The 15,044-nt window shown below is 41.4% G+C and overlaps 1 protein-coding gene across 1 annotated transcript in view; it reads right to left on the bottom strand.

Moving 5' to 3' along the window:
- Positions 1-8,064: 8,064 nt before the first annotated feature.
- LOC134442295 (uncharacterized) overlaps positions 8,065-15,044 on the bottom strand; it is a 31,284-nt gene continuing 24,304 nt past the window's right edge. The window contains exons 5-8 of the mRNA XM_063192531.1: positions 10,326-10,469; positions 9,205-10,007; positions 8,387-8,641; positions 8,065-8,238 (exon numbers count right to left, since the gene is read on the bottom strand). Coding sequence (XP_063048601.1) covers positions 8,210-8,238; positions 8,387-8,641; positions 9,205-10,007; positions 10,326-10,469 — 1,231 coding nt within the window. The 3' untranslated portion in view covers positions 8,065-8,209. The remainder of the gene's footprint in view (positions 8,239-8,386; positions 8,642-9,204; positions 10,008-10,325; positions 10,470-15,044) is intronic.

Below are 15,044 nucleotides of genomic sequence, written 5' to 3'. Positions count from 1 at the left end.
CAGACTTTGAGAAGAAAACGCACAGGGAGAAGTTGAACCTTTTAAAGGAAAAGGGACTCTGCTTTGGATGTTTAAGTAAAGGACACTTGAGCAAAGACTGCAAAGGACGTCTGTCATGTACCATCTGCAACCAAAGGCATCCCAGGGCGTTACACATCAACTTTCAAGTCAAAGGTCAGACCCCAAAGTCAGAGCAATCACAGCAGGTCACAGATGCAGCATCACAGCTGTGTGCATATAATGGGGCCGGAAAATCTAAGTGTGCACTTTCAATCTTGCCAGTTCAAGTCAAGTCTGCCAAAGCTAACAAGATCATACAAACCTATGCTCTACTGGATCCGGGCAGTTCAACCTCATTCTGCACAGAGAGATTGGCACAGAGACTCAGTGTAGACACAAAACCAACAACTGTGTTACTGAGAACAATGGCACAAGAGAAGCGGATCAAGAGTATGCTAGCTTTAGGAATCGAAGTGAGTGAGTTGAAAGGCAGCACATTCATGCCTCTGTCGGAAGTGTATACTCAAAGATCTATGCCAGTAACGAAGGACAACATTGCAACACAGGAGGATTTAAGGAAATGGCCTTACCTTAGTGAAGTCCAGTTACCAGAAATAGATGCTGAGATTGAACTTCTAATCGGGATGAATGCAGCAAAACTGATGGAACCCTGGCAGGTAATCAACTCACAACAAGGAGGACCCTGTGCACTGAAAAGTTTGCTAGGCTGGGTCATTAATGGTCAATTGGAAGGAGGATGCAGCACAGGAGTGGAGATGGCCACGATGACTGCAAATAGGATCTCCTTGGTTGACCTGCAAGACCAACTGGTGAGTCACTACAACACTGATTTAAATGAAAAGGCATTTGAAGAAAAAGGTAAAATGTCAGTCGATGAAAAGTTCCAGAACATTGCCAATGAGTCTGTCAGTGTCAAAGATGATTTTTGCAAGAACTTACCTTTCAAAACAGACAGTATCATTGACACAGAGAGAAACCATGACAACGATGACTGCTCTAAAGGTGTGAGCATTGAGAGAGACTCAAAGGAAGACTGTAAGTTGATAACTAGAATAAATACAAGGCCTGTGAAGGTAAACATGAAAGACTCTGTAACATTGAAGGATTTGAAAATGGCAGAAAATGCAATAATTTCATATATAGAAAGACAGACCTTTCCACAGGAAACCGGCATGTGGCAAGATGGGAAATCCAACTTGAACAGAGGAAGCAGCATCTACAGTCCGGATCTGATGCTGGATGAAGGAAACCCCAGAGTCGGTTGTCGCCTCAGAAGAACAACAATGCTGGAGGAAAGAAAACACCAGGCCATCCTGGCTATCCTGTGCCCCCCTCAATCATTCGCCACATTCATGCTCAAGCTGGACATGGACAAAGAATCCGTATGCTGTCAAAGGTACGAAAGCAATACTGGATGATGCATGGCAATGCTGCAGCAAGAAAAGTTCTCTCTCAGTGTGTGTCTTGCAGGATGAACAGGAGCAGAGCAGGTGAACAAAAACTGGAGGACCTACCAAGTGGAAGACTCGCCACATACTTTCCACCCTTCTTGAGCGTAGACCTTAATGACTCCGGTGCCGTGGAGGTCAGAAAAGGATGGAGCACAGCAAAGGTGACAAGACAAAGAAGAAACTTCATCCCAGGTGAGATCGTCCTGCTGACTGACAACACTACTCCTCGAACTTCATGGCAGTTAGGAAGAAGCATTGAAGCAAGACCTGATGCCAGATGACATACCAGAGTTGTGAAGCTGCAAACAAAGACAAGCGTGCTGGAGAGGCCAGTATCCCAAATGTGTTTGCTCCTGGAGGGTGATGACCATTCCGTGATGAAGACATGGAGACTTAAGTTAAGTCAATATACTGTACTTCAGTTTACTTGAATTGAAAATATTGAAAATTGGTTTAAGTACAAGTTCAAAGTAATTCGAGTAACATGGCTCCTTTTTTGTTTCATTATATAATTGTCTTTGCCTCTACAAATACAATTAGGGGCCGGTATGTAGGAGCCAAAATGAGCTTTTTGTTGATTCTTACCATTTCTTATTTTTTGGTCTTCTGTATTAGTGTGTGTTTGTGTGAGTGAGTGAATGAGTGAGAGAGTGAACTTGGCCACAGGTGTGTCTGACCCCACCTAGAGGATGACTGGGGTAATGGAGCCCAGGTGGAGGTGGAGCCCAAGGAGAAGGCCTTAAGGGGCAAAGGTCACGGCATCCAGTGTGGCTGAGAGGGCACACAGTCCTTTGACCGTGCGGGCTGTACTGGACTGATTCATTGCTTATAATACTCTCAGTTTATTGTCTTTATTTTCCTCAAGTTTAAGTTATTTGTAAACAACCAACATTTTCTGAATTAAACGGACAAACTGGAACATCAACTTCTCCTCATCATTCACCTGCACGCGTCAAGACAAAATCCAACTCAGTCACCAGTAGTAGTTAAAGGAAACAAAAGGAAAATTAGAAAAAGCTACTACAGATGGGAAGATATGGGAAGACCAACCAACCATCTGACAAATACTGTATGGTCATGTCTCTATTTCTTATGAAAAGTTATTATGCTTGACACAACTACAGTGAGGGTTTTTGTGTTCATATGTCCTTCAGTCCAAGTTGTAGGGTGCAAATACCACCAGGTAGTCAGATGGGAAGATATGGGAAGATCAACCAACCATCAGACACAAATAATTGAACAAAGTAAATACAATCTTTTTTTTCTTTTATTGGCAAAATTTGGTAGGCACACACATACATCATTAGACCAACACTGAATTAAGACAGAGGAAATAACAGTATGCTCATGTCACCTTGAGAACTGCCATTGTTAAGACACTGTCATTACACTGTTTTAATGTCATGCAAAAAATAAATATTTTGCTAACACTTCCAAATAAGGGGCCATAATTAACAGCAAAGTAGCTATAAGCTAATACTTAAGTAAGGGTTAATAATCATTACTTAACGCCATATTGGACACATATTAATTGTTATTAATGCATATGTTGAGCATTAGTAAGCAGTTACTTAACTATTAAATAACAATAGCATAGTATTATTTACCTAATAGATAAGTAAGGCCACAGGTCATACTTAACTAAGGACCAAAATTAATACTTACTTAATACAAAAGTAAGGCATAACTAATGGTTAATTAATAGATAGATATTGGTGTTTGGGACCCTTATATTAGAGTTGGCTGAGGATAACTAATGGTTAATTAATGGATAGATATTGGTGTTTGGGACCCTTATATTAGAGTTGGCTGCGGATAACTAATGGTTAATTAATCCATAGATATTGGTGTTTGGGACCCTTATAATAGAGTTGGCTGCGCATACCTAATAGTTAAGTAAATAGTCTACTGTGACGTCCACTCGTTGAAATCACTGTAATAATGGCAACAGGAGCCATTATATACAGTGCCGCCAGGTACTATTGGCACCCTTGAAGTTTAAGTACATTATGGGACATATCTCCAGAAAACAAATAATATGGTCAACCATGATTTTTCTATAGATAGCTTGTGGATGAAACTAAATATAAAAAATATCAACAGCATTAAATACTAAACTATGAGAGGGAAATAATTGAAGATGGTAAAGTTCCCGGGATCACTGGTATTGGCACCCTTTACTGGATACCATTTTGGAAACCTAATTTGACTCAATTATGGTAAATCGCAAATGGGAATCACCTTTGACTAATTGCTTTTGCCCATAGAACATGAATTAGGCAAGGAATTGTGATATTTGTGTTTAAATAGCCACCTGTTACATCTTGTGTGTCTTTCACCAATCTGAAGACAGAGGAGCTGCCTGAGGACACCACAAATACTATTATTTACAAAAACAAGACCTCCAAATAATAAAAGGTCATCTCAAAAGACCTTGGTAAACCATTTTCAACACTGTGTTGTGTTATTCAGAAATCTGCCAAACATGGAGCTGTAAAGAACATCCTTGGATGTGGGGGGTAGAGGAAGATATTATGATAAAAGTCTTTGGAAGTCGGTGCAAATAATGAAAAAACACAGGGACTAACATCTACAGACCTGACGGTCAACTTTGAACTGTTCTGGGTAGTTTTTTTCAATAAGCACCCCGTGTTAAACACTACACAAAGTAGTGCCTTTTGGTTGGAGAGCAAGGCAGACCACATTGCTTAATCAAAGTCATAACAGGGAACATCTGACGGCTGTATGAAAAAATATAGGCCTAGCACAGCCCTTTTAAGAATGTTTTAAGGTCAGATGAAGCAATAGCACAGTTTTTCAGTGACTCACACAAACAGCATGTTTGCATACTCTGCAAGAAAGTCTTTAAGGAAAAGGACACCCTACCAAAAAGCAAGCATGGTGTCCGATCCATAATATTATGTCAACCCATTGTTGCATCAGGTATTGGAGGATTTGACCGTATCACAGGTATCATGACAGGCATCATGACATGACAGGTATCATCATTTACAGTAAAATGTGTAACCATGGCAAGAACACTTGGTTTGAGTTGAACATCATGTGCACTCCAGAAAGACAAACACCCAAAGAACACAACCAAATGCACAGTGGATTGGTTGTAAAAATGAAAGAACACAGTCATTGATGAAAACCAAAACCTTCAGAGGCTGCCATTGCTGTCTAATAGTGTGCAATTAACCCTTGAAGGAGGGGTGCCAATATTCCTGGACATGCCCTTTTAAATGTTTTTGCTTGAAATTACAAAATGCACTTGGAAATAAATACTTGGCAATTCCAAATATCTTATAATGTTCAATTAAAAGATCCTGATGGCAAAAGTTGTGTATATTTCCATTTATTTCTGGATATATTTCACAATTTGTAAATAAAATTAAGGGGTGCCAATACTAACTGGCGGCGCTGTAGCAAGGATTGGACGTACACTTCTCAATGATGGTGGGGTGATGAGATGTAATTTGTTCATATACCACTTATTAGTTTTAATGGTAGAAACCCTACAATAAATGCAGAACATTTTGAAGAGTAATAGTTTTGAAGCGAAACTAATCCATTCCTTTGTGATAATTAAGTTAATGTCTGAAAATATTAGCTCCAAGAAGTGCAGTGCATGATGGGTACTCAATCTACAGACAATATTTCGGTATTATTTATTCCTTAGTTATGCCTTACTTTTGTATTAAGTAAGTGTTCATTTTGGGCCTAGTTAAGTATGACCTACAGTAATAGCTACTTAACTATTACTGTACCCTTACTTATCTATTAGTTAAATATTTTTTGTGCTATGAATGTGTAACACAAGGTAATAGTTATCTAATAGTTAAGTAACTGCTTGCTAATGTTTGACATATGCATTAATAACAATTAATATGTGTCTAATGTGGCGTTAAGTAATGATTATTAACCCTTACTAAAGTATTAGGTTATAGCTACTGTGCTGTTAATTATGGCCCCTTATTTGGAAGTGTTACCAATATTTTTTATAAACCCACCATTCACTCCAACGACCTCTGCAATTGCCTTCCAGGCATCGTTTTTTTGCAAATTGTTCCTGTGTATATTCAAAGATGTGTCGTACAGCACGGGATCATTAAACACAGCGAGCACCAGTTTTTCCTCCATTTTTAAATGCCCAGCAAATGTCAACAAGCAAGGGCAAGTGCAAGATGAACGAATATGGTGCCCTGTGACCAGGGCCGTCTCTATAGAATGGGCTGAACGGGCTGCAGCCCCGGGCATCACCGCTAGGGGGGGCCTCCGGTCGCGGAATGTCAAATGACAAAAAATAATAGAAGGGAAAAAAAAGAAAACGTGCGAAAATGTCGAGCCATAGGAAACAGGAGAGCGGACCAAAAAAACGAAAATTAGTAGAAATAAAAAAGGGAAGACCCAAAGAATTATTACAGAAAACATCCAAATTAACCAACCTGTGGAGTAGTCAGCCTGCTGTAGCAGCTACCACCAGCAAAGATTTTTTCGGTAGGCTACACAGTTCTGGTCCTCCTTGCGCAACTCTCGAGCAGCATGTGGCTCGCCTTTGCAGCTCGCAAGGTTAGTCTACTGTACGGTCAGCATGAAAGGGTTCTGTTATGCTGGCTGTCTATCAGCTGTCAATAACGCCACGCGGACTTACTAAAGCCCTGATCAAAAAGCGGACCGCGAGTTATTACATTCCTCACGCAACGGTTTGGTATCTATGGCGCGGCGCGTGCATAGTAGGCTGCATCAACATGGTAGGCTATGATTTCGCGACATCGGCAACTTCGTCAGCATTTAAGATAGTGTTAGTCATGTCAACCTTAATAGTTTTGAAAGATGTAATTGCTGTCAATGCCATCAGACAGTCAATTAGTTTTTAGTCGCTGAAACACCTTAAAAATAGCGACAGATAAGAGAGAAGGTGGGAGTCTTTGACAGTGAGAGAAGGCGGGACATATCTCACAGACGCACGCCCATGGCAAGCCGTTTTAACATATAGTTTTTTAAGTGACACGTTTTTTTTCTTGTAGGCCCATGTAGACCATCCTAATTTGAGTTTATAATTTCTAATATATCAGTTTCAGTAGCCTACAATCTTAAATAGCCCTAGTGTAATATTGTATGCAATAATTTGTTTCATTAGTAGGCCTACATTGGATAGGCATATAGCCTACTACATTTAGACTGACAGGTTGGCAAATGGCCTACATTTCCATTGTGGAATATTATATTAGACCTACATAGGTTATCTACACAGTACATATGCAAAGTATTATTAATTATTTTATTTTATTAATTTAAACATATTTTTATTTTACTTATGATTTATTTTATTTATGATTTATTATTATTTTTGGGTTTCGCGCGCTATGCGATTAATCGCGATTAATCACAGAAAGTCAGAACATGATATGAAGGGCACCATCCGGGTAATTAGCCCCGGGCCTCAGAAAGTGTTAATCCGGCCCTGCCTGTGACGACATTTAATTTCGATCGATTTGATTCGTTGTTGGCAGGCGAAATTCGCTCCTCATTTGCATAGCATTAAAACTTTCCCAATGTGTTTTGCTTCGCCTCGCTCTGCTTTGCCCCAGCTCGTGTCGTTTCTCGACTTCGCCCCGCTCGCGTGGCTCCATAGGAACCAATGGCAAAATTCGCAAATTCGCGTCAATGTGCCCCTACCGTAAGCCTTACTCTGTGCAGAAATCAAATCTTCAACTTTGTTGTTTATTGCATAATGTATAAAAAAAGCAACAGCAACGAGGAAATATGTATAATACATTGCAATGAAGACGTTTGTTACAAATGTGTAAATTGTTATGAAATTCATACATAATAACAAAGCACATTTACTAAATATCAACTACATTTTGAAAGGTGTGATATATAATTCTTTGGAACAGGCAAATGTCATTTTCTCATTTCTATACATCTTCCAGCTTTCTTGGCACATTTTGTAGCCATTACATTACATTAAGCAACAATCAGTGACATTCAGTTGATATTTTCATCCAAAGAGACACAAAAAGAGGACAAAATCAAAAGCACAGTACTGTGTGTGGAGAAAAATACAGTTTCCTTAACGAAACACACCACACAGAAAGAGCCTCATTTAGCCTCAACAGCTCTGGTTCCAAAGAAAAGACTTTACATTACATTATATCATATCACATCGCATTACATTGTATTACACTTGGCCGACACGTTTTAACCAAAGCAAATTGCAATCACCTAATCATAGCCAATGACACTTGCAGATACAAAGTGAACAGGAAATATACAGAACAATAATATAAATCCAAATTGCCCAAAACAGATCTGGTTCCAAAGATAAGGCTGGTTCACACACTAATAGAAAAGCACAAGGAGTTTTTATTGAACCGATGGGTGCCAGGTGGCCTAAAAACAGATCTGCAGCATTCAAAAATGTAAGCTCATCATTTATAGGCAGAGATCGCCACAGAAACACCATTAGCAGTTAAGAAGAGGCTTTATTTGTCAACAAACACACACACACACACACACACACACACACACACACACACACACACACACACACACACACACACACACACACACACACACACACACACACACACACACACACCCTAAACAACTCAGAAGACACACTGGTCTGCTTTGGTTGTTGCTGTTTGATCCCATTGGACGTTTTTCCATCACTGACACAAAGTTCAGTTGGTTTTGATGGATACCTTTCTTCCATCCGTCCTGTAAACTCATTTGCCGCTGGTGCCCTTCAACATACCTAAAATTGAAGAGAAAGTATGAGTGTATGTTTAGCTTACCTAAACAACCTTCTACAAGTTTTCATCCAGTGTTTTCATGCATTGTCACTATCAGACAAACATCACAAAGGCACGCTCGCACACACGCATACACACACAAAACCTCACTTTCCAGACAGTCTCTGACACCATTGGGTACGTCATGCTGATTCAGACAGCGGTGCAGCTCTGAGATTCCAGCTTTGCCCTTGTGCTGCCTCATCCATTGGCTCAGCATGCGGAAGCGCTGCATGGTCGCATCTCGCTCCGACTCCTGGATCTTGTCCAGCTCCTGTATGGAGAGTCCCAGGTAGAGGATGCCCACCTGCTTCCACTCCCCACCCATGAGCTTGGCCACCTCCATCTGCTGCTGCTCCGTCATGTCTGTTGTTACATCACGTCATGAATGCAAAGCAGAAATGGCATTTCAGGGGGCATTCAAATCAGGGATATTACCAAAAAGCCACTAAAGTAATCTAATCCAATACTATAGATGTACAGTTTTTTAAATAACTGTAGGCTAACTCTATCAATGTATTTTATGTTTTGTGTATGTACGATGGAGTAGGGCCGTATATTGATGCAGTGTAATGCTTAGTGATTTTTCCTTGTTGATAGCTCTGTTTGAGGTAGGCCTAGTTTGTAAGCAAATATCAACCACCAAGTTTATGTAGCCTATATGTGTATTGAGGAACATATATGAGGTCCAGTAAGTTTTGCAACATAATAGTAGTGGAAATCGATATCAAATCGTGTCGCCATGGAGGCTGTGATTTACACCCCTAGTAGGTACCAAGTATTGGTTACATGCCCTGGGGCATGTAGTAGTACTAGTTACAGTCTTCTTACATTCCTAATGTTAGGAAACTTTGGTCAAGAGCAATTCAGTCATGGAAATGACATTTGAACCTGCAACCTTCCATTTCCTAGAACATAAACAATCTTACCTGTTTGGGACTTTTTAACTCTGCTCTGTGAGTCGGTGTGTTGTAGAGTTTCAGGGTAGTCCGTATCCTGCCACATTGTGACTTTCCAAATGGGTTTGTTCTCCTTAGTGCTTTGGAGCTCCATATCGAATTCCTTAGGAAGCTCCTCCACATGCACCTCAAAGGAGGCGTGGGCGGTGTAGCAGGTGAACGGCACCTCTGAGCTAACTACAGACGGGCAGGAGGTGCACAGCTGGAGTGTGGAGCCCATCAAGAGTGAGATGGTGTCGGGTAGCTTGAGAATGGCTTGACTTCGTTCATACTTCTCCTGCTTCCCCTGCTTGGCTGAGGAGCGCAAGGGCAGAACGTAGATGTGCAAGACCAGCGGTTGAGGCTTGTGCTTATAGACCAGCACCTCACAGTGGTCCCTCACTGGGAAACCCAACCATACTACGAACTGCCACAGAGAAAAATGCCGTGCTGAGAGCCTGCCATGGAAACGCCTCAGTTCACATGTCTCCAGGGAAATGCTGCTGTTGTCGCCATGCAGGGCCCTGACTGCGTCTCCTAGCTTAGCTGGGTCAGAGCCACCCAGGCAGAGGGAGTGGGGCAGGTAGACTTCCTCCAGCTCTCCTGACAGAAGCTTGATTTCCATCAGAGGAACCGCGGGTCGGTACTCTAACATCTGCAGCTGGGCCGAGAACAACTCCTCCTTGCTGATGCGGTACTGCAGGGTGACTGGACCAGCACACAACCAGCGCAGACCGGACTCTGAGCACTCATGGCTCCCTGCAGCAGAGCTCACAGTGTACACACACCCTCCACTCTCCAAGGAGATAGAGGGTGGCATCACACACCAGTGGCCAGGGTCCTGGATGTCAGCACATGTTTGACAGATTCTTCCCTGTCTACTTAGCCACCACACACACACACACACACACACACACACACACACACACACACACACACACACACACACACACACACACACACACACACACACACACACACACACACACACACACACACACACACACACACACACACACACACACACACACTTAAATTATAGTTGTTAATGTGGTGGTCTTGTTAATATCAGTTTGAGAATCACACAGAGCCATAACATTTGAGTGTCTTACCTGACAGAGGGCAGCTGTGCTCCTGTATGCTGCTGGCTACTGTTTGTGAGGTACATCACTGTGGCATCTGAGGAGTGGGAGCTGCTAGCGGTGGCTAATGTATCTGCTGCTTGATTCTCCTTCAGGAAGTTGTCATCAGAGACTCTGAGGGACAAATGAAATGCATATACAAGTAACAATTAATGAAATCCCAGAGCCAATTTACAGTGATTTGTGTCTATATTGTATCTATTGCGAATGCACTGTTCATTTACACTAAAATACTGAAAAATGAGTACACATGGGGAATGATTTGAAGACGCCAGAGCCTGTATACTGTATTCACTCCAGCACAGATGTGATCTAGCGCTGTGTAAACGCCTGGAATACGAGGAAACGCGGACCTGCGGACAATTTCTCGCACCTGTTAACCCTCTAGCTACCAGAATTTTTTTTGAATAGGCCGGAATCCTACCAGGAATTCTAAGGAAAAATTGTCATTTTTGTCATATTCTAAACAATGTCAAATAACTTGAAAAGAAATGAAAAGTGTCAATTACAAGTTACTTTCATATTAAAGTAGAGAAAACACACTTTCAAATGGTATATCATTTATGGGTAATTAATTGTTCAGTATTCCCATAGAGTGCCTTTGATGTGGATTAAATGATAAAAATGTGATAAAATCCGATATTATCTAGGCCTATCTATCTATATATCTATATATTTAGGCCTATCTATCTCTCTATCGATCTCTCTATCCATCTATCTATCTATCCTTGGTCTATCCATCCATCCATCCAGGGTCAAAGTTGAACAATGATCATGTGACGACAACAAATGTCGTTCACCCAAAAGTCCTGTTTTCAAGCGGTTTCAAGCGGTTTCAAGCGGTATAACTGTAATGGACTACACTAGCTAATAATGTTTGAACTAAACCATGCCAAAGACGTGTACGGATAACCGGAGAAGTGTCAGCGATAGCAGCCAGGACATGAATGGAGCTGTAAGGAAGTTTCCCCTCCCAATTTGGCACAGGTAAGACGCGCCAGGCATCACCGAGTAATACGGAATTGAAGTGCTACAAACACCACGTTGGTAGGCGATTATTGGAAGTTAGCATTCAACTCAACGCACATTTTTGTGAAGGACACAGTAGTAACAGTCCTTGACTGCTTTGCCAAAGCTGACACGCAAAATGAATAGCCTATCATGCTGCGCTTCCAGATGCGCTGTTACGCAGAGCTGTCGCATCGTTGTTCCAGGAAACTAAGATAGTTGGATACCAACATATGGTTTGACTCTGAAAACACACCGAAGACGGTTTACATTTTTAATATGTAGCGTGTAGACATCGGCTGGACAGTTGTGTTTGCTATTTAGGACCATGGCAGAACTCATCACAGTTGAACACCATCTCATAAGCCTAATAAAACAACATGATCTAAAATAGCCTAAAATAGTCATAAACATGTGCTGTTGACCATGAAAATAGATCGAAGAGGGTTGGAAGTTTTCATATTTAGTGTATATTGGTTGTAGAAACAGAATGGTTGTGTTTGTAGCCATCCAATCTCGGACGGCCGTCATTTGAATTGAAGGCAGATTGCCAAATCGCATAAAGCGGCGCATCTCGTAATAAAATCTAAAATACTGAAAAATAAAATAATATAAACATATAGTTTTTATACTGAAAGTATATCGAGGAGGGTCTATAATATTGAGCTAAAGTGTTTGAAAGCTGGAAAAACTGCATGAAAATATGAAAATATATGAAAATTCATATGAAAATATTCCGGCCGGCCGCGGCCGTTCTGGTACAGATCCAGCCGGACGTTCACGGCCGTTATGGTAGCTAGAGGGTTAACAGAGGGTGGAGGCGTAATGACGTCAGCTGTAAGCATGCAATGAGATAGAAGATGTGGCAGCAAAGATTGTGTTGGCACCAGGGTGTGATTTGTAAATAAATAAATAATGAGTGATATATATGATTTTTTTACATGAAAAAATAAGGGACCCATCGTGGTTAATTTCGCATAGCAAACTCAGCCAGGGCAATAGCCTACTGAGGGTCTTTATAGTGAAGTGACTGCTTGTCAGCACTACATCTTGACGCCAAGAAGGTGTTTCAATTGGTTAAAAAGACGTTTAAAAGTTTCTTCCAGTTTCTAAAGTTCATCAATTGTACATTTCCAAGTTTCCAAAACAAGAATACCATCCAAAAGAACAACATAAATAATGCAACATTGAAAATGGTTTCCTGCTGGCATCTTTGTCTTTCCAAAAGCCTAATGCTCAATGATCAATGCGAGATCTTTCTTACAAAGAAAAGCTGGCTGATTATTCAACTGGGCCAATTAGGCTACCAGGTGAATCACCAAGGTGCAGGGACAAATTCTGCCAGCAGGTGTCACACTTCACAAAAACATATATCAACAAACCAACTGTCAGGCCAAAACAAAACCCAAGAATGGCTCCTACAGTCTTACACGTAAATAAAACAAAGTTATACTTAAAGTGATACTGTCCCATTTTTGGAAATAAGCTTATTGTACATATCTCCTTGAGTTAAATAATTGAGCTTTACCTTTCTCCTGTAGTTTCTGCCGTTCTCTGAGTATGTCCGTGCATATTTCACCTCCAAGCTAGCAGTTAACATTGACTCCCATGAGACCAGGGGACCATTCCATCAATGGCGTTAACCCCAAATCCGAGTTCAATACTTTATTTAATCCGAAAATAAATTCTTCTGAAAGATAAAATTAAAACACCTTAGATGATGCAAGCATTTTATTTTTACGCATTGGCATTCGAGGTTTGGACGAGGCTCTCCCTTTGATGATTGAGTTGGGGATTGAACGTGAGCCCCTCAATCAGAGTGCAGTTACGTTACCGCTCACCTACAGATGCTCGCATCATGTGTAGAGTAGAGTAGAGTAGAGTAGAGTGTCCGATAAAGACTTGATTTGACAAGGCATGCCCCAGTCTACAATGGGGCACCTAAGTCACGCCCTCTACTTCCTGGTTCATGGGGCAGGGGGAGTCAAAAAATAATTACTGGGCTTGAAAATGAGTGTTTTTTTGGCACCAATCCAAACCTTGGACCTCCACCTATGCTCCACAAATCCAAAAATCACTAATTTTCAAGCCCAGTAATCATTTTTGACTCCCTCTGCCCCATGAACCAGGAAGTAGAGGGTGTGACTTAGGTGCCCCATATGATCGCATTTTCGACAATCGTTGATATGGACTTCCCCTGTACAACGTGCATGAGCGCAACGCCAGCTTTGATGAGCGTGGCTGAAGTAAAACTAGCCAAGGCGCAGCTGATCTTCAGTGGTGGAACGGTGTCAGAAGCTGGCGGTAGTTGAAACTCGGCTTTTGCGCGTAAGCGCCGCTGAATTCAGTGCCAATGATGGAATGATCCCTGTCGTGCCGAAAAGCGAGTCCCTGCCAGAACACGAGTGCCCTCATTGAAACCAATTAAATTTTTTGAGAGAAAATAATACTATTTTTTGCAGAATGAATTACATAATTTATGAACTAAACATATGCTTATGAAACATTACTCGTCCTCCACTTAATATGAGCTATTTGAATGAAACCGTAACATTTGTTATGACAATTCTTCGATTATTTTATGGAATTAATACTGAAATTGTAACCAGCTCTTTGTAATACTTCCAGTAGGAATGTAGATGCTTTATTGATAGGCTTTCCATCTTAAATTGTGTCGGATTTGTCTGCAAAAATGGGTAAAAAATATCTGAACAATTGGTCATTGATTTCCATTGGTTTCAATGAGGGAACTCGTGTTCTGGCAGGGACTCTGGCAGGGGCGGCCAACTGGTCTTATAGGTCTCAATGTTTACTGCTAGCTTAGAGGTAAAATTTGCAATGACATAGTCATAGAACAGTTGAAAGTACAGGAGAAAGTTAAAGAATAGGTGTACAATAAGCTTATTTCCAAAAATGGGACAGTATCACTTTGAATGTTGCTTTGTCTATTTGTGTCCTCTTTACAAATTATATTAGCTATATTTAGGCTCATGGCACTATTCAAGCAATCGTCTTCCTAAAGCTGGGCTTACACCAGTGACGTGCGCTGGGATTTATGGCTGGTGAGGCAACTTTTTCAATATCAGATTTTCAAATAAATAATTGCCGAATAGGCCTACCGACAAATTCCATATGTCATAGCAGCTTTCTTAACATAAGGTAGGCCTACATATTTTGACATAAGCTTACTGCATTTCCGCAGAGAAAATGCTATTAGATCTCTCACACACACACACACACACACACACACACACACACACACACACACACACACACACACACACAGGATTCAAACAGTGGTCTCAGATAAACCACACATCACCAATGTGGACAGCAGAGCAGAGCAGAGGAGAGGAGAGTAGTGGAGAGGAGAGGAGAGAAGAGGAGAGGAGAGGAGAGAAGGGGAGGGGAGAGGAGAGGAGGAGAGAAGAGGAGAGAGGAGATGAGAGAGGAGGAGAGGGGAGGAGAAGAGAGAGGAGAGGAGATGAGAGGAGAAAGGAGGATGAGTGGAGAGGAGCTCAAGGAGAGGAGAGGAGAGGGAGAGGAGAAGAGAGAAGAGGAGAGGAGATGGGAAAAGAGAGAAGAGGAGAGGATATGGGAAAAGAGAGGACAGGAGAGGAGATGGGAAAAGAGAGGAGAGGGGGAGAGGAAAGGAGAGGAGAGGGGGAGAGGAAAGGAGAG

This window comes from Engraulis encrasicolus, unplaced genomic scaffold (genome assembly GCF_034702125.1).
Source record: "Engraulis encrasicolus isolate BLACKSEA-1 unplaced genomic scaffold, IST_EnEncr_1.0 scaffold_143_np1212, whole genome shotgun sequence".
NCBI classification, from domain to species: domain Eukaryota; kingdom Metazoa; phylum Chordata; class Actinopteri; order Clupeiformes; family Engraulidae; genus Engraulis; species Engraulis encrasicolus.
The sequence above is the reverse complement of the archived record's forward strand: the minus strand, read 5'-3'. Positions and strand labels throughout refer to the sequence as shown.